Genomic DNA, 20119 nt, shown 5'->3' with positions numbered 1-20119 from the left:
GTCCACATGCCACAACTACTGAAGCCCGCGCACCTAGAGCCCATGCTCTGCAACAAGGGCAGTCACCTCAATGAGAAGCCCATGCACCGCAACGAAGAGTAGCCCCGCTCACTGCAACTAGAGAAAGCCCTCGCACAGCAACGAAGACCCAACACAGCCAAAATTAAATAAATGAATTAAAAAAAAAAACGCACTGGGCTTCCCTGGTGGCGCAGTGGTTGAGAGTCTGCCTGCCAATGCAGGGGACACGGGTTCGTGCCCTGGTTTGGGAAGGTCCCACATGCTGCGGAGCGGCTGGGCCTGTGGGCTGTGGCCGCTGAGCCTGCAAGTCCGGAGCCTGTGCTCCGCAACGGGAGAGGCCACAGCAGTGAGAGCCCTGTGTACCGCAAAAAAAACCAAAACCAAAACAAAACAAAACAAAAAAAAAACGCACTGTAACTCCTAAACAAGCTTTCTTTATTTCTTCCCTATTTCCAGTTTAACGATACAAACTTCCTCCCTGTCACCTAGGGCAGAAAACTCAGAATCAAACTGACCTCTACTTTTTACCTTGCCTGCTACATAAAACTAGTTACTAAGTCCAATTTCACTGACATTTGAAACTTCTGTGGTGTCTAGTTCCCTCTGTTCCGACAGCGTCTACTCAGAGCTGGGACTGGTGCACACACTCCCCCGTGTCTCCCTCCCTTCCCCATTCACTCCAGCTCAGACACCACCACTGCCTGAAGTCTTCCCACCACCACACCTCTCCCCTCCCCTCCTTCCTCCGATACTTCAGTGGCTCCCACTATCCACGGGATAATGGCCAAGCTCCTGGTTCCTTCCACCCTCTGTAACCTCAAGGCCTTTTCTCCTTCCTACTCCTCCTTTGTAATGATAGTTTTCTTTGTTCTATACAATACATGGCGAGTGTCTTTTCCCTTCCAGACATAACAGCCCCAAAGACAAGGGCTGTCTTTCCAGCTCTGCACCCTCCACAGAGCCTTTCGTTCCACTAGTACTTGCTGAGCATCTACTGAGCACTGGGCATTGAAGACATGCTGCTAGGTCAGACACAGTGCCTGCTGTCCTGGAGCTTACAGTCTAGAAGGTGCTCGAAAATGTTCACGCAATGAATAACAAAACTCATCAGCCAAGTGGAAAAGATGAAAGTACAGCTTTGGGGACTGAGGTCTAAATTTGCTAAAAATGAAAGACGTTCTTCAAATGTGTGTTAAAACTGGAATTTCAATCTGAACACCACTGTCTTGGTCTTATTTCCTCTGCTAGTTCCTTAAGAGTTGCTAGCAGTTTTATGCATGGAAGTCACCCATCAGTACTGGCTGGATCAATGAAAAAAGTAACCCTTACTTACTTTTTTTCATAAATATCTGTAAATTTAAAAAGAGGCAGACAACAGGCAGGAGCATCCTGAAGAATGGACATCGTTTCTGCACTGCAAGAAAAAAGTTTAGTCCATTAGAGAACAGACGACTTCCTCTCCGTTCCAAGTTGTATTTTAAAAACAGAGTTCATAAAATTGATTACCATAATGTGTATGCAAAATAAACATACCCATTTATATCTCAGTTGATCTTCCAGAAAAACTTAAAGAACGGACTTCAGGAACAAGGCAATTAAACAATATTTAGTCACATATACTGGGATTTTTATCAGACTCAAGCATAGGGCTTTGCACACCTGTTTATCAGAAAGACACTGACTACTCACTGAGACACTTTATTAATTCAGAGCAAAGGGCACAAGAGCTTGACTGTCTCCTGCCACAGTGCAGTTCTAACAGACAGATGGGCGAGGAATCCCCACAGTTGAAGATACACAACTGAATACACTGGTTAAGAGTGACTGGCTTTAAGCCATAGGATTATGGATGATTTTTTTGTCTCCTGCTTCTTTTATGTTTCTGAAATTTTTAAATTATATTTAATGAGTATTATCTTTATTCTAGGAAATTAAAAAATAACTTAAAATGATGGTGAAGTTTGACTTGTGTATGTTATGAAATGATCATAATAAGTGAACATCCATCATCTCATATAGACACAAAATAAAAGAATTATTTTGTGATGAAAACTCTTAGGATTTACTCTCTTAACAACTTTCATACGTAACACACAGCAGTGTTCATTATATTAATCATGTTGTACATCACTGCCCTAGTGCTTAGTTATCTTATAACTGGAAGTTTGTACCTCTTGACTGCCTTCATCCAATTCCTCCTTCCCCCATACCCCACCTCTAGTAACTACAAATCTGATCTCTTTTTCTATGAGTTTGTTGGCTTGTTTTTTGAAGTATAATTGACCTATAAACAGTATGTTAGTTCCTGGTGCACATATCATTATACTGTCTGTACACCTTAAACTTACAGGGTGCTGTGTGTCAAAAGCATATTATGAATAAAACCATCACTAGATTCCTAAGATTAGTCTAGTCGTAATGCAGACTTACGGGGCTGGGTGTCTATGTGACATTAAAGATATATCTGCAAGTTGAGAGCTTACAGCTTTGTAGATCTACCTGTTATAGACAAATCCACCTTCTACTAAGATTGGAAGGTAATATTTCAGACTTTCTAGGCTTATAAACTTTTATTGTAGAGGCCTACTATTTTTAGAACCTGTTCTAGATATGTGGCATATTATTTTACTCCTAAGTGCCTGCCAAGTTTAAGCTGTACTTCATCTTTGATTAATGACTTGAACAAGGGTAAACTATTCTAGCTAGCTTATTTCTAACTTCTACCTTATTTCTAACTCTATCAAGGGAGAAAAAGCATTTATTCCATATGTGATCATCACAAGAGGGTTGGGAATGGGATAAAATCTATTTTTATTATTTCTAAAATTGTTTTTGGGCCGAAATGTTATTTCCTGAAATAAACGGCTTGTTTGTTCTTTACCTCAGTAAAGAGAGTGATTTATTAGCAGCTCCCGTGGCAAGTGAGACCAGGATCTTCTTGCTGCCAATCTTGTATCTGTGGAGGCTATTCACCGCACTGATTGCTTCTTGTAAGTTTTCCATCTGAACAACAGCTTTGAGCTGATAATCTGTGTGGGGGCTGAGCTCAACATTCTTCACCTGCAGCAGTAAAAAGGAAAACAGAATGCTGATCTACCCAGAACCCTGTCCTCTTAAAACTGAAGTTGACTCACTAGGCAACTGGTTTGTGGGCTTCAGTGCTGCCGTGAGGGAACCTGTCTGAACTGTGCACTTCCGCTGACCAGAACCTAAGTGAGCTAGGATGGGTGACCTTCAGGGATGTGACGTCAGCCTAGCCTGCCTTGTGCTCTGGCACACAATGCTCTCCAAGGCAGGCTTAGGGGCCAACACACGCAAGGAGTCTTTTGCGTCTTCTCCAGAGCCTGCCAAAACCTGGGGCATAGCCATCTTAAGTTTCAGTAAAAGATGCATTTTTAGCAAACTGCACCTAAAAACTGCATCAGATACCGTAAGACATTAACAAAAACAGCCAATATCATTTTAGAACCCTATTTCCATATTTTAGCAGCCAGAGCTAACTAAAACCCATCAGTGTTTTATTTCCCGAAGAGCCACTGAAATCCCTGCCCATGACCACAAGTGCTTCTATGCCAGGCTTCTTGCTCTCTTGGGCTGTATCCTAAAAACAGAATACACAGCACCACCATGAGCAGGCCAGAGGAAAAAGGAAGGTGTTCAAACTCGTTGAGTGACACTTACACCCTGCCTGTAGTTACATGTGTTGAGTTAAGTGCACTCAACTTGAATGCCAGCAAGGGGTAAAACAAAGGCAAGAACAAGAGTGAAAAGGTTACCTTGCCGTGTCTAGAAAACGCTTCCTGCATGAGCTGCTGCAGCTCCTTCCGGGACAATCTGTAGTCTAGGTTGCTGATCTGGATATCAGCACCATTTGCAAATGGGTCTGGGCAGTCGGCACCAACGCTCGAATTTGCAGCGTTGAAAGCAAGCGGGGATGCTCTGTTTAAGAGGTTTGGAGACATACTCCTGCTTAAAACATACATAGGTTATTTTTAAAAACTGTTATTCTATTTATTCAGCTTATGCCATTTAGATTTTGTTTGAAGCTATATAAAAACAGCTTCCCGCAATACAATTTGGTTTTCAAATTTTTTTTTATCTTAAACATGCACTGATTTAGACTCATTGTCAAAAATACGACCTGTTGGCTACCTTATTAACAGCAAATAAATTACTCAATATCGGGCTTCCCTGGTGGCACAGTGGTTGAGAGTCCGCCTGCCGATGCAGGGGACACGGGTTCATGCCCCGGTCTGGGAAGATCCCACATGCCACGGAGCGGCTAGGCCCGTGAGCCATGGCCGCTGAGCCTGCGCGTCCAGAGCCTGTGCTCCGCGATGGGAAAGGCCACAACAGTGAGAGGCCCACGTACCACAAAAAAAAAAATACTCAATATCCTTTTATTGGATTATTTAAAGCTAACGGCAGAAATTACAGGCAGGCCTAATGAATTAGTTTTCCACTTTGTGCATTTATTCTTAGGACACTGAGCATTTCTTCTTAGGAAATTAGCTTGCGATATCCATGTAAATCATTTATCTCCCCCTGGCTCTGAAAAAGCCAGATATTGTGTGTGTGTGTGTGTGTGTGTGTGTGTGTGTGTGTGTGTGTGTGTGTGTGTGTGTGTGTGTGTGTGTGTGTGTGTGTGTGTATTTTTTTTTTGGCTGCGCCATGTGGCTTACGAGATGTTAGTTCCCCGACCAGGGATCAAACCCGGGTCCTCGGCAATGAAAGCATGGAGTCCCAAGCACTGGACTGCCAGGGAATTCCCAATATATTTTTAAAATATAAAGACATTTTATTTGATTTATTTTTTGGCCGTGCCACACAGCATGTGGGATCTTAGTTACCTGACCAGGGACTGAACCCACGCCCCTGCAGTGGAAGCACAAATCTTAACCACCTGACCACCAGGGAAATCCCAAGCCAGATATTCTTGCTCATATATTGCGGCCCTTCTCCACGTAAGGAAATCTTTTACGTGAGTTTGTACATATCATTTGACAGGTCCAAAGTCATGTTCTATAGTGAGTCTTCACCAACTCAGAAGAACAAATACAATGCTAGAAGGAGCTCATGGGATGCATGGGTGTTAAGGTTGTTTACAGAGACCCTCGTTCCTCGAACAGCTTCCTGTAATTACCCCACAAATAAGAATAACCAATGTGTGTCCGTTTGGGCCTCTTCCTCAGCATGAGGCCCATGATGAAGCCATGAGGACATGGTCAGAACATAATGTGCCTCCCATCATTGCCCAAGGACTCCAGGACAGGTTTCTCTCTCTGACCTCTGCTTACCAAGACTCCCACGTGGAGGAGGGAGAAACAGCAAGAATCACTGCCCCCAAATGTTAGCTATCGTTACCAGTGGAAAAGGGGACTGGTGGAGGAGGGGTGGAAGATTTCTCTTTTAAATATGCACTTGTGTATTGCTTGAATGCTGTTAAACAAACTATTTCATAACCCCTTCTACTGCACACAACCACTCCTTGGATCAAGAACCACTCACCGAGAAGACCAAGACTGAGGCGTGAGCAGAGGACCCACTTGCCTGGATGCGATCAACTTGCTAAAAGCAGACGGGTAACTCACTTGGAACAGAGTCTCCTCTTTATCTTTTTTATCTACAGGAGAACTGGTAACACTGCGCGTGCAGAGGTTCTCTTTTCTAGTGGAGGGAAACATTGCAGGGAAGAGGTCACTTATTCTCCTTCACATCATGACAAGCAGCTACAAGGGAGAATAACGGAACCTACTTCGGATTGGTTTTGTAAACAGATTCTGCCACCCCCGACGTTTTAGGTGTGGGCGCTGCAGCACTTGAATTTCTGTGAGGCGGTGCCACCGGCCTCAGGTGGCCTTGCTGGGGCTCACTGCTTCGAGTGCCAGTCTTCGACTCCATGCGGCATAGCTCCTTAAAACAGACAGAGCAAGAGAGTTTAACAGTTAAGCCCCCAGGATGTATCTGACCTTGCACAGAAAACACTTGACTTTGAGTATCCTCGAAGCAAGTGAGCATATAAAACAGAGACCAAGAAAGCAAACCTACCATAAACTTCAGAAAGCAAGAGGTATCACAATTACCTGTAAACTTTTAACATTGGTATTTTTGGTAGAAGATCCAGAATTTGCCTGCAACCCTTTTCCAGGTGCGGCTTTGGCACTGGAAGATGGTTCACTTGTATCTTTGATGAGGCACAATTTTGGATTCTTAAGTTTTTTGGGGGACTTCGCTTTATCAGCAGTTGCATTTGAACTCTTTGTTTCACAGAGTTCTCCACTTTTTGGAGTAAATGACACGATGATCCTATTACCAAAGACATCTTCATTTTCCATTCGCTTCAGAGCCCGTTCTGCACTATCTCGGTTTATGAAGCGGAGGATTGCGCTGCAGCCTGTGATATTTAGCACTTTCCCGCCACAATTATCGGACAGGCGTCTGAGCCTGTTGCTGATGCTCTTGCCATCTTTATTTGCTGGTAGGTTATAAACATAGAGTAGAGTCTGGCACTGTTGATACAGAGGAAAAGTGTTACAGTGGGTTGACTCGAGGGCACACATTCAATTACAAACAAGAAGAACAATGAGTGATCTCCAAACTTTAGCTAGTGACCTTGAAGGGGAGATAACAGAGATTTCCACGGGAGAGGGTAAACTTACTTAGACTGAAAAACATGGAAAAAGAGAAATGTATCTAAAATTATCACTCTGGCGAATGAGAAAAAAATATGTGGCAAGATTGAATGTACTGAATAATCGGTCTTTTTTTTTTTTTTTGTAAATCATAAGGAATAAGGATCTCTACAGTGGGCAATCTCTCACCTAAAATACTACAATCGACTTACAGGCCTTCCGGATTAAAAAAGTGAGTGCCAAACACAAGTGAAATAGAGGAAATGTAGCTATAGCCAAAAGACTAAAAACATAATGAAGAACAACAAAAGTGAATCAGCAGAGCAGCTCCAAAGCCTGAAGTAGGGCCTGTGTATGTTACTTCTTGGGCCAGACTCTGGTATCCCCAACTGCGGATTATCCTTAGCATGTGTTTAATCTCCGGCCAGGCTCTGATCTTGTTGGGTATCAGGCAATGCAGTGGGGCCAGCAATGCAAATGCCTGAATCTGGGGGCAGGGCGGGGGGCAGTCTCCGTTCTGCTGCCATCACGCTGTGGGACCTCCAGCGGCTTGCTTACTTTTTCTAAGTGCTGACTTCCTCCTCTCTAAAATGAGGAGGTTGGGTGAGATCATTCCTAAAGTGCTTCTGTAATCCTAAAGTTATTAAAATACGTTAAAACTGCATTTCATGAATGGGATTGCCCACCCTTCTGGACCATCCACACTATAGCTCCTCTCTGTTATTACTGTTTAAAAGTTGCACATATAGTCTCCAGACAGCTTAAACACAAGCTCAGTGTTGCAGTAAACATTCTTATCCTAAACAAGACTATGAGAAATGCTCAGCCTGCTGGAAACATGTGCACTTTCTCCTGTCAAGTGGCTTACAAGGCTACAGGTGTAGCGACCAGTACTCCTCATTGTGCCCATGCATGCCAGGGACCACAACCATAGAAAACAGGCTCAGAGGCCTGCTGGAGCTTCAGGATTAAGTGCCACAACTGTACTATCACTGCTTATTTGACTCCAACCACACCAGTATGTGCAAACCATCATCATATTCTTTACCCTTAAAACCTGGAAGCAAAAAGAGTAATAACTCTCATTCCATTACTTCCATCCCCCTGGCACAAAACATTGCTAGCTTTGTAGACACTGGCAAGTGGTTGTCAGTAAGGTAAATCTGAAAGTCAGTTCCCTATGACATTGTGAAAATAATAAAAGCAAAATGCATACATATCAATTCTCTGAATATCTGTAAGAGAAGAAAGTTTCTAGGCCTGTTTCAAAATCTGGCCAGCCTACTACAAAGAACAGCCTCACCTGGGCTTGGAGACCCTTATGAAGGGCTGTCTTGAGCCTCTGTAATCTCAACTAGAATATGGCAGAAAGAACACAAACCCACTTACTGGCATTTTTACTGGTAACCTGGGGGGCAGGTCGGAAATGAATTCTTCAAATCTGATCAGCTCATTAGCATGATGCAGCAGTGCTTCTGAGGCCTGGTTTTTATGGACCAAAATTATGTGGAAACCATGCCTGTGTCTCAGGTCACTAAGTTCCAATGCGAAATTGACATCAGCTGAAAGACAAGGTACAGCCCAACCCCCATCCCCAAACATTAGAAACACCTGACAGAGACAGGTAACTCTAATGACATCTACTGAGAAGGAAGGAATGGCAGGATTGTATTCTAAGTTGCCACCCCCACCCCTTTCTAGAACAGGAACGCATTTCATATCAGAAGGATTAACATGGTAAGACAATTTTACATATACTTATACTGAACCCCAAGACACGTTACTTCCAGTAGTAAAAAGGAGCAAATGTTAATACTCTGAGGAGCCCCAACTTCATCTTAGATTTTTAAAATTAGCAATAAGGGGCCCCCAGGATTAAAAAAATTACATATTCTGTAATAAACTTGGCCCTGCAAGAATCCTTAATCAAGTTCCAAGGAGAAAAATACAGAAATCCACATAGACCCATTTTTTTTCTAAACAGTTTTCAAAGATAAACATAAAATGTCCTATGTATTTCAGCGTCTCTGGGGGCACATTTTACTTTAACATATTTTGGTTTCTATGATAATTCACACACAGTGAGTTTAGCTGAAATTAGCAGATGTTTCTACACTTACTTGACACAAGAACCACAGTGGCAGGAGCAGTGTGAGTATTTGCAAACCTTCGGAGGCTCTGGCGGAGCTTGTCGTCAGCAGCGTTCTTTGCAGTAGCATTGATGTGGGCAACGGTTACCTGCATTAATTTATAATAAGGACAAATGAGAAAGAGCTGAGGTTAGAAAATCACTACACATTCTGCCCGCCTCTTAATAGACAGTTCTTGAGGAAACTTTTATTATTACTGCCACTTAGGAACGGAAAAAAATTACAGTCAAATCTCAATAATTTCAACTTCAGTTCTCCAGACGAATTAACTGGATCATTATCCCTAGTTTCATCTCTAATCTTCTGCTTTTCTGCTTCATCCATCCCCCTTTCAGAAAATAAAGAAAAGAAAGTGAAATGTGAAGTAAACTAGCTCTCTCTAGTATCTTTTGCCAACAATTTTGTGGGTGGCAGAGGTATGATATATAATTAAGGTACGATTTGGGGCTGTATTTGATGTCATTTCTATTCGTCGTCTATGGCTTCCACCATCAGGTGGTGGAAGAAAAGAGGCATCTGCCCCTAAGGGAGTTAAAATGTGTTTACTCCTGTTAAAACTATCAGGCTCATATTAAAGTCTCCAAAGGAAGGAAAGGTTTGAGAGGTGCCTCAACTACATACAATACAAAATAGGATTTATTAGTTTTTACAAGGAACAGAACTATATAATTTTAGGCAGGAATATGGCATATCAATGGAATTGCTTGTCTGAAAGTCAAAAGAACTTGATTCTGGTTCCAGCTGAAGAGAACAGACTTTGGGGTCAGACAATCTGGATTTAAATCTAAGCTCATCCACTTACGGCCATATGATCTTAAAAAAGTTGCTTCACCTCTTGGGCCCTTTCATTTGTAAATTCCAAATAATAAATCCTATGAGCCTTGTTCACAAAGCAGTTATGAAAATCAAAGGAAATGATACATATGTAACCACTATACTAGGAAAGCACTAGTCACATATAAGCAGCCTTGTTGAAAGATCAGACATGATTAAATGATTTCTAGTACCTAATTAAGAAATAATCTTTTGCTATTTTCCTTTATTTACAAACTTAGCACAAATGCATATTATTAAACAAATTTTCAATTAGAATTCTTAAAAAAAATCACACATGCTTATTCTTCTACCAAAATAGATAAAAATTCTTTTTTTTTTTACCTGGCAATTATTCAGTTCTTGAATAACTTCTTTGTTTTCTTTACTGATGTCACACACACAAATGAATTCTGCTTCTCTGTGGCCTTTAAAAAACTTCTCACGAATTCTTTGTACAACTGCAGTAGCTGAGCGGCCAGAGGGGACTGAGCAATTTTCAATATCCCAAAAAACTCCAATGGGGGGTAAGTTTTCTAGCACCTGTCCGGCTAGCGCAACTTCTGGTGACCCTTAAGAAATGTTAACATATTCAATTACAATGGTAAAAAAGAGGTAAGACATTCAAATAAAAATAACAGATAGCTACCTCTCATTCTTAGGGGCAGGAAAATGAAATTATTGACTGATGTTAAATTTAAGGATACCAACCTCAATGGCTGGTCTAATAAGACAACCCCAAGTTGCCATAGTTTCTCTAAGTGATTATTCCCATTTTTCAGGAGAGAACAAATCTAAAGATCAAGTCACTTTAAGCCCACAATAAATCCATCACAAAGCATGAGGCGTTCTCACACTGACCAGTTATGCTCCTCTGAACACTAACACATAGGTGAATGGACGCAGCAGCTCTGAGACCTGACCTTCATGCTCCACCCACACTTGTCTACCGACTCAGTGTGGGAGAACAATGAAGAGGAGACGGACCGTGAAGTTGTTATCATCCTTGATTTTATTTTATTTTTAAAGCACATTTGTTTGTTTGTTTGTTTCTGGTTGCGTCGCAGGGCTTGCTGGATCTTAGTTCCCTACCCAGGGATCCAACCCGTGCCCACTGCAGTAGAAGCCTGGAGTCCTAACCACTGGACCGCCAGGGAATTCCCTTGTCCTTGATTTTAAATGATTTTTAACACTGCATTCATATCTGATTCAAGTTTTTAAAAAATGTTTTTTAAAGATAAAATATATCAATTACTTTTTGGGGAAATGATCTTAGGTTTTCAAATACTGTTTTTCATCAGCCATTGCTAAATCTTTCTAAATACTAAGTACGTCTAGGGAGCATACAACCAACAAGTGTGATTATGAACCTAAGTTGACACCAAGTCCCTTCCAGCACTTATTTCTCCTAATATACTCCTCATTTTTCTATACACAGCTTCTGGTCTCAAATAGCATCAGCCCAACATTAATGGCAACTGACCTATTGGTCTATAAGGATAAAAAGATCTTTACCAAGAGATGGAAATGGAGACTCATACACAGTAGCTTTAGAACCACAAGGAATCTTTTTAAAGGTGATTAAATGCAGTGTTAGTATCAGGTATTGAAAACTAATATGCACATTTTACACCATACTGTCATTTACCAAATTTCGAAGCAGCTTTGCCTAGACTGGTCGCCAATAACAACGTGGTCTCCTTCCCTGTTCCTTTGGTTCCACAGCCATTACACAGAGGAATAGTAACAGGTGCAGTTTGAGTATTTGGAGGTGGTATATTTGGCCAGACTTTAGCAGCATCAATTATACTATTTCTTGCCGGCTGTTTTAAAATTTTTTTAAAAAGAGGAGGAGGTTTCAGATACATTATTTCAGAACCTAGAGTTACACATAACAACTGAAAATACATTCTAAGTGTTTCTCCTTTCCACCTGCTAACCTCTGATAAAACGTATTTTCAAATCACCTTTCCCACAACTATCAGCTACCAATGCATAAACTCACTTCCAAAGTGACTTGAAATGATCAGGGAAGATATTCACATGATCAGACCTTTACATTCTGGGCCATGTGTCTGCTACGGTGGAGACCCTCAGACACACTTTACATAAAAGGAAGTAACGTCTTTACCTGAACACTGGGTGTGACTGAGACCAAGTTTCAAGTTCCCCAAATTATTACAAAGGGACAACATGCAATTTTACAAGAATGGGTCCATGTATCAAGTGAGTGTTAGCTATAAGAAATCAAAATTGTGCTTTAGCCTTTAAAGACTGAACAGAACACGAGGCTTTGCCAAGCTAGGTTCACATGTAAGAAGTAGATTTATTACAGGAGACTCTAAGAGCATAAACTAAATAATTACTCTGTACTTTTTTGAATGGTCCCTCCCATTTTACCCTTTGCTTTCTTTCAGGACCAGAAGGAGTTATGCTGATGGGGAGAAAGCCACATCACGAAAGAGTCTTTGACCCCACTCACAAGAAAGATATTTTTCAAGATATATCCATTAGTATTTTTAAAAAGTCATTCCTCAAACCTTAGCTGCACCCAACATAACAAATAAAAAGATACAAACCTTGTTGAGGCAGTCTTCGCAGTAAAGTGAGCCCTTTAAACAAACCGGAGGTACCACATTTAGGTGCAAAGAGTTGGTGCATAAGTGAGGCGTTAGCTCCGACTGTGAAATGTGCTCTTCCAAGTGCCCTGGAGCCCCACTTGTGAAATCAGAACAGGGGAAATAGCCAGCGGAGGAGGTGCAGCCCTGGAGAGCTGGAAACTGATGCAGCTTGTGCACATTACCATGACATGACTGGAAATGGAGCTTTCCACAACAGGGCAGGTGTTTGCAGGGAGAGAGATTACTTTCTAGACACATGCTGGGAAAGTCACTTGCAACGCTGGCCAAACTGTTCCTAGCTGAGGCACTCTGGAGTGAAGATGCAGACTGGAAAGCAAACCCTGACCCCACCTGACACGTGACTGTCCTGGTGCTTTGTGAGTCTAACAGTGCGCCTGGGGGAATCAAGCTACCAGTCCCTCCGCCACCGCCACCACCAAAACGCATTGGCGAAGTGGAGGGGTCATTAGGGCAATGGGCACAGCAGCTTACTTTGGGGACAGTTGAAAGCTGTATTTTAGGTTGCTGAAGAGAATGGATATCTGGAAGTGGGACTGCTGGAAAAAGTTTAGAGCCAGCATGAAGGGGAGATGGTACATCCTTTAATTCCACAGCAACTTTCTTGTTCTCCATGTAATCTTTCTGAGAAAAGAAAACCAGAACACAAATTAATTTTATGAGGCTAGTGACTTGGGGTTACTCACATCTGATTGCATTAAAAAATGGAAACAGTGTTCAAACCTATCTACATCACTCCGTCATAACCACACAAAATCACAACCACAAAAATGGAATGGCAGCTAAAACCAGGAGCATTCTTCAGCAGGAGGTGAACATTGAAACAGACAACTAAAATTACAACTGTGTCCTTCCTGAATTTTAAGAGACTTGGGGAGGGGGTCTGTTTACACATTCAACAAGCCTGATTAACCAACCATGTCTCAGTGTCTTCCCTTTGATAACTTCCCCTTGCCTCTCAGTGTCTTCTGAAGACAAAATAGGTGGTATGAAAAACAAGTCGTAACAGTATTCACTAAAGACGGCTTACAAGCAAAGCGCCTTGAGGAAAATACTTAATAGTTTGTGCAGTCAGAGCTACGTGGTTTTAGTAAGGTCCTCCAGGGGAGAAGGTATCAAGCACTATGGATGAGATCAGCCATCTGCCCAAGTGGCCCATCCATGAATAGGTCTTAAACGTGTTGCTGATGACATTTAGCAAACCCTGGGGTATCATGACCTAAAGCCATAATGCCAACAATTATTTTGTAACCAGTGGAAAGAATAAGAGTAATCAGAAAACTATCTGGGGAAAAGATAAAAGAGAAATAGTTTGTCATATGCCTGTAACATAGACACATGAGGCTGGTATGCTTATAAAGGTTATAGCATTGCATTGGTGTCAGAGACCTGGGTTTGAATGTGATACTAAATAGTTTTATGACCTTGGGTAAGTGACTTAACCTAACCTCTTTATGCTTCAATTTTACCATCCTTCAACTGGGAACAACAGAATGTACCTACTACATTTGTTAGAAGGATAAAATGAAATAGTAAACATAAAGCACTCAGCAGATTACCTGGCCACTGAAAGGGGATCCGACAAATCAACAACATTTATTGGCTGAGTGCAGGCGCTATTAAGATGAAGGGGATGCCCTGATATAGTGTTTGAGACATGCTCATCCCTTAGAGCATAGAAAGGTCCATCTGACTGGTGGACTCCTTCTGCTATGGGAGGGTATAATAATACGGGAGAAATTTGGATTTTCAGTTACTTTTCCTAAAAGGGAGGTAATAGCAATGGTCTCACCAGCCAACAAGCAGTGTGTTCTGCCCTCTTGGTAATTACAATTCAGGCTGGAAATTAACTCACTGGCCTTATGATTTATATAGATCTGGCTCTTATGGGCAGGGTTACTGTGAGTTGGTCTTCCTGAACGTACTCAATTCTGGGTACCACTGACAAAATCGAGATTCTGGATCTGTAAAGGTGACAGTGCAGTTCCGTGTCCTGTGACTCTGTTAGGGCTAGATCTGCCACCCCAGGACCCTGCTTGAGCTGCCAGCCCTCAGTGCAAACTGTCCCTGAGGTAAAATACTTCTGAAATAACTCCAATTACTGATGCCATGCGACAAAGGTAACTATATAATGAAAAACTGGAGAAGACAGGGAATAGATTTTTTTTAAAAGTCATTATCAATACCCTTATATAAATTCATAGTGAAGTCTCATTTAAATCCCAAGTACAATAGCAAAAAAAAAAGTGATAACGATGAAGGAAATAAAATCAGAAAACGTCAAAATCACTACGAAAAGACAAAAGAAAAAGTTCTAGACATATTTAAATATTCAAGAGAAATCTTGAACAGAAAAAGACTATCAACAAATCCTATCAATCTTTCCTTGATTTTAAGACACAAAACTCAGAAGGCTACCGTAAAACAATATCTATTTTGTACTTTCCTCCGGTCTTACTCTACAATGTGGATTTTGTCTTTGGAATCTGTGACGTTAATGAGAAACAAATCTTTCCAAAATTTTAACATCAAATATTTAAAGCATCTATTGTTGCTTAATGTGTAAGTACAGGAGTTAAAAAATTGTGCCTTCATTGAGTCAGGAATTACAATAATGTGCTACAAGGAGTAATATAAGCAGGATGCAAGAGAAAATTTAGCACAGACTCCAGGGAGAGAGACTGCCCCAGACCAAATGGATCTCTCATCTGTTTGCATTAAGAATTTGCTATGTCCTTAGTCTTGCACACAGTTACCGTTTGGGGACTAAGTGGCAACGTTTGCTCAGGACGAGAAAAGCAATTAGAGAATTTCCAAAGCCATGGCTTAGCATCATTATCTTGTTGAAGCCATCCAAGTGTTCTACTGCAGGAGTTCTCAGTTCCGTTTCCTTCCATCATACAGCCATACAAAGTGGTTCAACATTCTTTCATCTTTCTTTTCTTTCATTCTTCCACCCTGTTAAGAATGAGATTTCAATATTATTTATTTGCATAAGTACAAATTTTATTACTGAAATCTGAGACTACAACTATATTTATGGTGTATAGGTCATTGCAAAGAGGGCTGATGGGACCAAATCCAGGAACTCTTAATGCTGTGACCAAAGACTGAGTTTTCCATAGGATGTAACAGCCACTCAGTGGTGCTATGTTTTCCTGATGGAGATACAAGATTTAGCCACTCATATCCAGGATTAGTGATGTGGGAAAGTAAAAATAAATGTAAATGTCTTCCAAGTTAAGAAAAAAAAATTATGGTGCAATGGCTCCCAACAAGTCAGATCTTGGAACACAAGTAGAATCGCTATCAAAACATATTACAGCTTACTAAAATTGGTAAACTTGGTTGACTATTTATGCTTGAACCCTAACTACATCAACCTGATGTTTTAAAAAGTCTATCATCTTCCATTCCTTACGTTTCATAGGTCTTCAAACAAAAATGAACTCTGGACGAGCCCTATTTCTTTTCAGCCATGCTTGAGAGAAGTAGCCACATCTTGGACACCTGCATAACCGGGAGAGAAACCTCTCCTCTTCACTTGGCTGGAGCCAAGCTCCTCCAGCCCACAGCAGATGTTTTCTATATAATATTTCTTAATTCTTCTCGACTATCCCTCACTAAACACTCTACTTGGGAGATTCAAAAAGTTAACAGAAGACAGCATATAATTTGAGTAAAAGAACAACCACATGTCCTCACTCCCAATTATGTAAGATCGTGAAATTGATTTCAGAGCAACCTATCCCACTGTGTCTTTGATATGAGTATTGAAGGTCCAAATTAAGTGACCTCTGTGGACTTTGAATTTGATTCGGCTACAAAACAAGTCGAACCAACCTCTTAGTTTACTTATTATGAAAGTGGAATCTGCTATACCACCAAAAATCTAACAGAGAAATCTCAAGTCCCAGATGTGCTCTTATCTACTCCAGAGCAACAACACTCTACAAGTCTTAAATGATACGATAAAAGCAGATCCAATCAGTAGTAGCCATTGGGCACACAGGCGGCCTGCCAGTGGTAAGGACAAGGAAGTCTCATTTCCAAGCCCTCACCACCATGCCCCAACCACCTCCTACTCTTACCGACGATGGCCATTTTAAGGTTATTAATTTATCTTTCAGAAATTTCTGGGCATATAGAGAAGAATTTCTTTTAGCTATCTCCCTGATAAGATGCTCTTTTCAAGAGATTTTAACATCTACATAGTCCAGTGAGGGGAGAGATGACTATATAAGCACTATGTCTAAAATATAGGAAAACCAATCACAAAAAGCAGGGGTAGGCAAACTACTGCCTAAAACTATAGCCAAAACCGGCCCACTGCTTGTATTTAAATGGCCTGCGAACTAAGAATGTGTTTCACATTTTTTAATTCTTGGGAGAAATCAAAACAATATTTTGTGACAAAGCTACATGAAATTCAGATTTCGGTGTCTACGACTAGTTGTATTTGAGACACAGCCAAGCTTATTGAAGTCCTATGGCTATGTTTGCACTACAACTGCAGAGTTAATTATTTGCAAGAGACTGTAGATCATATACCTACAGAGCCAAAAATATTTACTATTTGGCCCTTATGTAGAAGCTACAAAACTTTATTAAGTTTCAGTTTCTCCCTCAGTCAAGTGTGCCTAATTTCTCCCCTGCCCACCTCAAAGCATTACTATGGGGAAAAAAAATCAGATAAAAGATGCCACCATCTGTTTGTCTTCACCGCTGTATGGCTTGTGCCAAGCACGGGGCTCCTACATAGTATATACTAAGGAAATATTTGTTGAATGAGGGAATGAATAAAGCAGCTATTTACCTACAAAAACTGGAGCTAATCTGGAGACAGAGATGGAGTTAACTGCCACAATGATAGTAAATTATGGTACTTGTTCTTCCTATTAAATACAGACCTCATATACCCTATTTTCTCTCTAGAGCCTAAGAATTTGTGATGTTCATGACATACACAACTTCAACATGCTCTCTCAAGCCCCTTCAAGGCCAATCCTGAAAGTGAGCTAAGGTGTCAAGTAAAATACAGTTTACCAAGCTTTTTTGTTTAACATTACTTATTTCCTCATTCAGCAAATATTTACTTAGTATCTACTATGTAGTAAGCCTGTGTTTGGCACAAGGGATACAATGAAGGAAACAACCAGCCACTGCGATCCATTTATGTCATCTTTTTTCCCACAGTAAATCTGTGAGAAAGACAAGGGAGAAATTAGCCACATTTTTACAGAGGAGAAACAGAAGTTAAATGAAATTATGTAACTTGCCCAAGATCACACAATAGAAAGGGAAAAGAACCAGGCTTGTCCACCTCTTTCTATCACACCAAGGTACCTCTGGTATCGCTCAACACGAGCAATAGAAAGTATAAATGTATTAGCTTGTTAGTGGCCTGCACCCGGAAATTTTCCTAAATATTCCTGGGAATGACATGATGTAATTCAGGTAGTCAAAGCAAGTTCTGTTTGATTTGAGTGGAAGTCTCACTTCCGCCATTATCTCTCAGTCTTTGAGCAATTCAGATAGTGGTTGAGAGCCCAGACTGTGACATCAGACTGTCCTCCTATCAATCCCCAATTCTGCCGCTTCCTATTTGTGCAGCTTTGGACAACGCGCAACCTCTCTGAACCTCAGATCCCATCTGTAAAGTGGGCCTGATGATAATAGTAGCACCTTCATAGGTTGTTGTTTGTATTAAATGAGACAAAGTAGAAAATTTAGCAGTGGCCTTCTCTCAACACCCAATCTAGTCCTCAACACCCCACATCACCGCATCCCATTCCTGGGTATTTCTGTTGTTTTTCACAGTTCTTCTTCCTAAAATTATCTTAGTTGCTTGCTTTTTTATTATCTGTCTCCCCCACGTAAATATAAACTCCACGGTAGTACATATGGATCATGTTTTCTTATTCATTATTGTATCTCCTGCACCTAGCACAGTGTCTGGCACCCACCAACAACTGCTGAATGAATGCAAAGTTCAATAAATGCCTCAGAAGCCCATTTAGGTTTCAGTTTCCCTGTATGCAAAACAGAATATTTATGCTCAGAGATGTTAGAAAGTGCAAAAGATGTAACTTGAAAGCTCTAGGTAATAACAGAAAGGTGCCAGGGAAACTCTAAAAGGTGTATCACAGTGTCGCAGTACAATTATTGGGAGTGGTTCAAGTCCTAAGACAACTCAACGCTCAGTCAAGCCAGAGGCTACACCCTAGGGAGTGCTGATAGACCGAGGAGGGTGCAAAACGCTGGGGGGCGGGAGGGTTGCAAAAACACCAGCTGTTCTCTTCCTCTCTTAAACTTCCAACAAGAAGGGTTGCTCTCCACACCTGGAGGGCCCCAAAGGGAGAAAGGAGACAAGTGTGGGCAAGGAGCCAAACACCCCCAAAGGGCAGCAGAGGCGCTGCAATGACAGTCGTGAATTGACCCGAAAGGGAGACAACTCGAACCTGTAGCGGGGGCTTGCCCGGTGGGTCCCATTCCTTCCCCTCATACCAGCCAACCTCCCCCGCCCCCGCCGGCAACAGGCAAAAGGAGGGGACGCTCTCCCCCCTCTCCAGCCTGGTGGCCCCAGAGCACTGGACGCGTCGGGGACTACTTCCCAGCGCTGCCAGCAAACTCACCTCAGCCGCCTGCTCCACCTCCGCTCACATTCCGGCCCCACCGCCTTCCCCCCACCCCCCCCAGGCCCTTTGTTTTGATTCCCGACTCCGCAGCTCCCGCCGCCGCCGCCAAGCGCACCCTCCACTTCCGCTTCCGTACCGCACCGCCCCTGTCGCAAAACCGACGCCCTTCTCTCCTCCCTGCCTCCGCCCCTTCCTCCGCCCCTCCCCCGCCGCCGCGTCCTCCCCGCGCGGGGCGTGCTGGGAACCCCGGGGGGGGCGGGGCCTCGCGGCCCTGCAGCCTCGTCAGGCTCAGTCCCCTCCCGATAAACCCCTAAATAGGGACCTTCCCGGGCACCGACCCCGGCTTTTTTGGCGAAAACCCCCAGTTTAAGAAAGGCTTGCCGCTGGCTTATCGTTGTGGCGTGGGAAGGAACCTGAAAGCGGAGATTTAGGGTGCTTGTGAGGTGGAACCCGGGGAAAAAATCTGCCAACCGGGATTTGTCACCGTTCAGCTCTTTCGGGCTTTTGAGGGAAGGCGACTTAAAAGGGATTTTGATGAAAAACCTGATCGTTTTGGCTTTTTTTCTCTTACTCTTGTCACGTGATGACCCTACTTTTTTTTTTTTTAAATTAAATGACGCATATTTGCTACAGCATCCTTTATCTAGTGCAACCTAGCGGCGAGTGGAGAAAAAAATAACTGCCAACTGCGCTGCCCGCGAGGTCCTTCGGGCCGGCAGGGCGCCTCGAGAAGTTGTGATCCAGCTGGCAAAAAGAAAGCCTGTGCCAAGACTAGGCTGGATTTTGTCACCAGCAATTAAGAGGTCCTCGTGACTTAAGTAAGAAAACGTGATTTTTTTAAGTCCTGGTCCAAAGCTCGTTGCAAATGAATACAACTTTTCCAGTGCCCACTTAGGTGAGCAAAAAGGAGACTTTATAGTTGCAAAAGCCATGTGAAGCCAATAACAGCTTGTGTTTTTGGTGGCTAGATTTGCCATGTTTGGGGTTTTTTGGTTTTTTTGGGTTTTTGTTTTGGGTTTTTTTGCTTCAGATTCTTTACTTATATTTGAAATTTTTGAAAAATTGTTTTTAAGTAGGCACAACGGACATTTCTGAAACTACCAGCTGCTCACTATTTCCTGTTGCAAATTGGGAGAAAAACAAAGCATATATATTTTAAATCTAGACATAGTTTACGATGCAATAGCCGAATGCTACGTAAAAGATTATTTCTGAAGTTTGCTAAG

At 42.1% G+C, this 20119-nt stretch overlaps 1 protein-coding gene across 4 annotated transcripts in view; it reads right to left on the bottom strand.

Moving 5' to 3' along the window:
* MARF1 (meiosis regulator and mRNA stability factor 1) overlaps positions 1-18990 on the bottom strand; it is a 40792-nt gene extending 21802 nt beyond the window's left edge. For 3 of the 4 annotated variants that reach the window (XM_082857701.1, XM_082857703.1, XM_082857704.1), the window contains exons 1-13: positions 18891-18990; positions 15012-15213; positions 12196-12879; positions 11265-11439; positions 9962-10188; positions 8774-8891; positions 8043-8215; positions 6105-6530; positions 5777-5934; positions 5530-5688; positions 3798-3990; positions 2903-3081; positions 1355-1435 (exon numbers count right to left, since the gene is read on the bottom strand). In XM_082857701.1, the coding sequence (XP_082713827.1) occupies positions 1355-1435; positions 2903-3081; positions 3798-3990; positions 5530-5688; positions 5777-5934; positions 6105-6530; positions 8043-8215; positions 8774-8891; positions 9962-10188; positions 11265-11439; positions 12196-12879; positions 15012-15155 (2717 nt within the window). In that variant the 5' untranslated portion in view covers positions 15156-15213; positions 18891-18990. The remainder of the gene's footprint in view (positions 1-1354; positions 1436-2902; positions 3082-3797; positions 3991-5529; positions 5689-5776; positions 5935-6104; positions 6531-8042; positions 8216-8773; positions 8892-9961; positions 10189-11264; positions 11440-12195; positions 12880-15011; positions 15214-18890) is intronic. The other variant, XM_082857702.1, reaches the window with a different exon arrangement.
* Positions 18991-20119: the final 1129 nt, after the last annotated feature.

This window comes from Leucopleurus acutus (genome assembly GCF_964270905.1).
Source record: "Leucopleurus acutus genome assembly, chromosome: 16".
In the NCBI taxonomy this organism is placed as follows: domain Eukaryota; kingdom Metazoa; phylum Chordata; class Mammalia; order Artiodactyla; family Delphinidae; genus Leucopleurus; species Leucopleurus acutus.
The sequence above is the reverse complement of the archived record's forward strand: the minus strand, read 5'-3'. Positions and strand labels throughout refer to the sequence as shown.